This window comes from Sinocyclocheilus rhinocerous, unplaced genomic scaffold (genome assembly GCF_001515625.1).
Source record: "Sinocyclocheilus rhinocerous isolate Xijiao unplaced genomic scaffold, SAMN03320098_v1.1 scaffold35384, whole genome shotgun sequence".
NCBI classification, from domain to species: Eukaryota; Metazoa; Chordata; class Actinopteri; order Cypriniformes; family Cyprinidae; genus Sinocyclocheilus; species Sinocyclocheilus rhinocerous.
This window is the reverse complement of record NW_015631623.1, coordinates 675-3,746: the sequence shown is the minus strand read 5'-3', so window position 1 is coordinate 3,746 and position 3,072 is coordinate 675. Positions and strand designations below refer to the sequence as shown.

Below are 3,072 nucleotides of genomic sequence, written 5' to 3'. Positions count from 1 at the left end.
TTTGTGATCTAGTCAGAAGAAGACGCTGTGCTGCATCAATGCATTACAGGCTTGTGACTTGTCAGAACGCAAAACGGAATGTAGCGTTTGGTCGCGCTACATCGCTACTTGCTGGAAAAAGTAGTTAGCTACAGGAAAAGCTACACTGTTTTAAAAGTAGTGTCGCTACTGTAAAGCTACTGAAAAATGTAGTTAAGCTAGTAGCGTCGCTACTTGTAGCTAGCTACTCCCCAACACTGTTAAAAGTTAATATTGATCGTGTTCTATTCTGATCATGTTCTATTCTATTAGTATAAATCATACACTGTCAGAATAAAAAGGTTGCATTTTATGCGTGCAACAGCCTTTCACTAGCAGTCTCTTAAAGGTCCCATATTGTCAAAACTGAAATTTCCTGGCTTTTTTCACGATAACTGAGGTCTAGGAGCTATTTAACTACCATATACGTTTCAAAACAGTCAGTCCACAGTAAAATGCACACAGCCTGCTTAAAGTAGCTGTGATTTTTCACGAACCGTTGTGACTTCCGTAAAAAGTTGACGTCAGAACTACCCAGTCACCGCCTTCAGTCACCACCCCGAGCACCGCCCACCGTCCCACTCTTCTTTAGCCAAACCCCAGACAACATCGTGGAAACATGTCGAAAAGGTTAACTTTAACCACGAAACCAGATCGGCCGACCTGTAACGTTACACTCTCACTCAAAGGATGGACGATCTGACAGGATTGCATCGCGTCCATGCCATTGCTGAGCAACAACAACACGGAAACATGTCGAAAAGGTTAACTTTAACCACGAAACCAGATCGGCCGACCTGTAACGTTACACTCTCACTCAAAGGATGGACTATCTGACAGGATTGTTACTATGAGGTGGATCACATCTAATGTGTATAGTAAAGACAAACTCACCGTGTCTATCTAGTCATTATGAAGATGTATATACATTTCCATTTCAGCAGGCAACTATTTTTACAGCTACATTATTGTTCCAGCCACAATTAATCACAACAATGTATATACAATTACAAATGATTATACTGTATATAAATGGTCAGTTTGTTGTTTTACACACATGCACACAGCGATTATTACATACACGACAGTCGTGAGATGCAAGAAACATCTGCATCTGAAATCTGTAGACGCGCCCATAACAACAAAACACAATACTTTATTGAACATATTTTAACCATGTGTAAAATGTGTAACAAAAATATAACCTAATAAGTTGCAATTAAAGCATATTGAATGTAATGCATTTCAAATATAAAGTTAAGTGGGTATCATTACCCATTTTACTCTTAGTAATTTAATAATTTAAAAAAGGAAAGGAGAGGAAAGGATGTGATGTGTGGCCATGTATGGGGCCACGACTGCCCCCTCATATATTTCATCATTTAAAAGTTCAGTTTAGTAGTATTGTATCGGTATCGGTATCGATATCGACATCGACGATACTGGCCTTTAAAAGTATCATTATCATTACAGTTGCCATGCCAACTTCCTACTGTAAACAAAAGCTTGCAATGCATGCCCCGCCTCCGGGGTCTTCTGATTGGTCCACTGTTTTGGAACTGGCATTAATGAGCGGCGATGCGTGTAAAAGTTGACACAGTAAAAGTTGACATTCATACACGTCCATCTAGCGCGTTTAAATAGAAAAACTATGGAAAAGTAGCGCATTGTAATGGAAAAACTCGTTCTTTGTGAACGGCCCAGCTGCGACGTGATTCTCATCTGCAGTAAAAGTGTTTTCTGTGTGTGATGATGACTTCAGTTCCTGCATCAGTAAATGAGTTTTATTCAAGATCACCACAAAGACTCAGTTTTGTTTGGATATTATAATTTTCGTTTACTTTTGTGACAAACCCTGTGTTTCTGTTTGTTCTTCAGGTGTGTTTGCTGGTCCAGACGCAGTGAAGTCAGTGTCAGTGATGGAGGGAGATTCAGTCTCTCTAGAATCTGGTGTCACTGAAATACAGACACATGATCTGATAATGTGGACATTTGGACGTCCAGAGGCTCCTATAGCTCAAATCAATAAACAGGCTGGAATCTTTTCGACATATGATGGTCCTGACGGGAGATTCAGAGACAGAGTGAAGCTGGATAATCAGACTGGATCTCTGACCATCACAAACACCAGAACCACACACTCTGGACTTTATCAAGTAATTGATGGCATGACACTGACGACACACAGATTCAATGTTACTGTCTATGGTGAGTCACAATTACAGTGTCATTTGTGCTTCAAATAATTTTATACAAATAATTAATAATTATAAAACAAATCAATTAGTCATTTAAGATAACACCATTTAACAACATTCATTGATGAACTTTATTTTTCATGTTTTTTAAAATGGTCTTTAATTTGGTAATTAGTCTATGACATTTTTCTGTTTGACAGTATGAACCTGGTACATGTGAATCCATTATAAATTTTGAGAAAATAATTAAGATGTATACTAATATTTCACTCAAAACCTTCAAATGAAACAGCCTCCTAGTTACTTGCTGTTCATTTATTCTCTCATGTTTCCAGCTCGTCTGCCTTATCCTGTCATCAGCAGAGACTGTTCATCTTCATCATCATCATCATGTTCACTGTTGTGTTCAGTGTTGAATGTGGGTCACGTGACTCTCTCCTGGTACAAAGGAAACAGTTTATTGTCCAGCATCAGTGCGTCTGATCTCAGCATCAGTCTCTCTCTACCTCTGGAGGTGGAATATCAGGATAAAAACAGCTACAGCTGTGTGCTCAACAATCCCATCAGCAACCAGACTCAACATCTGGACATCACTCAACTCTGTCACACATGTTCAGGTACAGCAGCGCTGATATTAGTGTTTATTACGCCGCTTTGTTGAACACTCGATTCTGATTGGTCAATAGTTGCATTCAAGTGTTTTCTTATATTCGCCGTCATCCATAGCAACGCTGTATATCACAGAGAACTTGTGCTCTCTTGATCCAATTTCATACAAACGCATCTGGCGCCATTTTGTGTCTCACCCTGACAGCACACGTACATCACGGAGACGTCTATTTGGTGTCTGCATTAA

At 39.4% G+C, this 3,072-nt stretch overlaps 1 protein-coding gene across 1 annotated transcript; it reads left to right on the top strand.

Moving 5' to 3' along the window:
• Window positions 1-1,896: 1,896 nt before the first annotated feature.
• Window positions 1,897-2,833, top strand: LOC107741784 (SLAM family member 9-like; the record flags this gene model as incomplete). The annotated part of the gene is made up of 2 exons (XM_016554568.1): window positions 1,897-2,226; window positions 2,552-2,833. Coding segments are annotated over 2 exons (612 nt in total), but the record flags the coding sequence as incomplete, so codon positions are not given.
• Window positions 2,834-3,072: the final 239 nt, after the last annotated feature.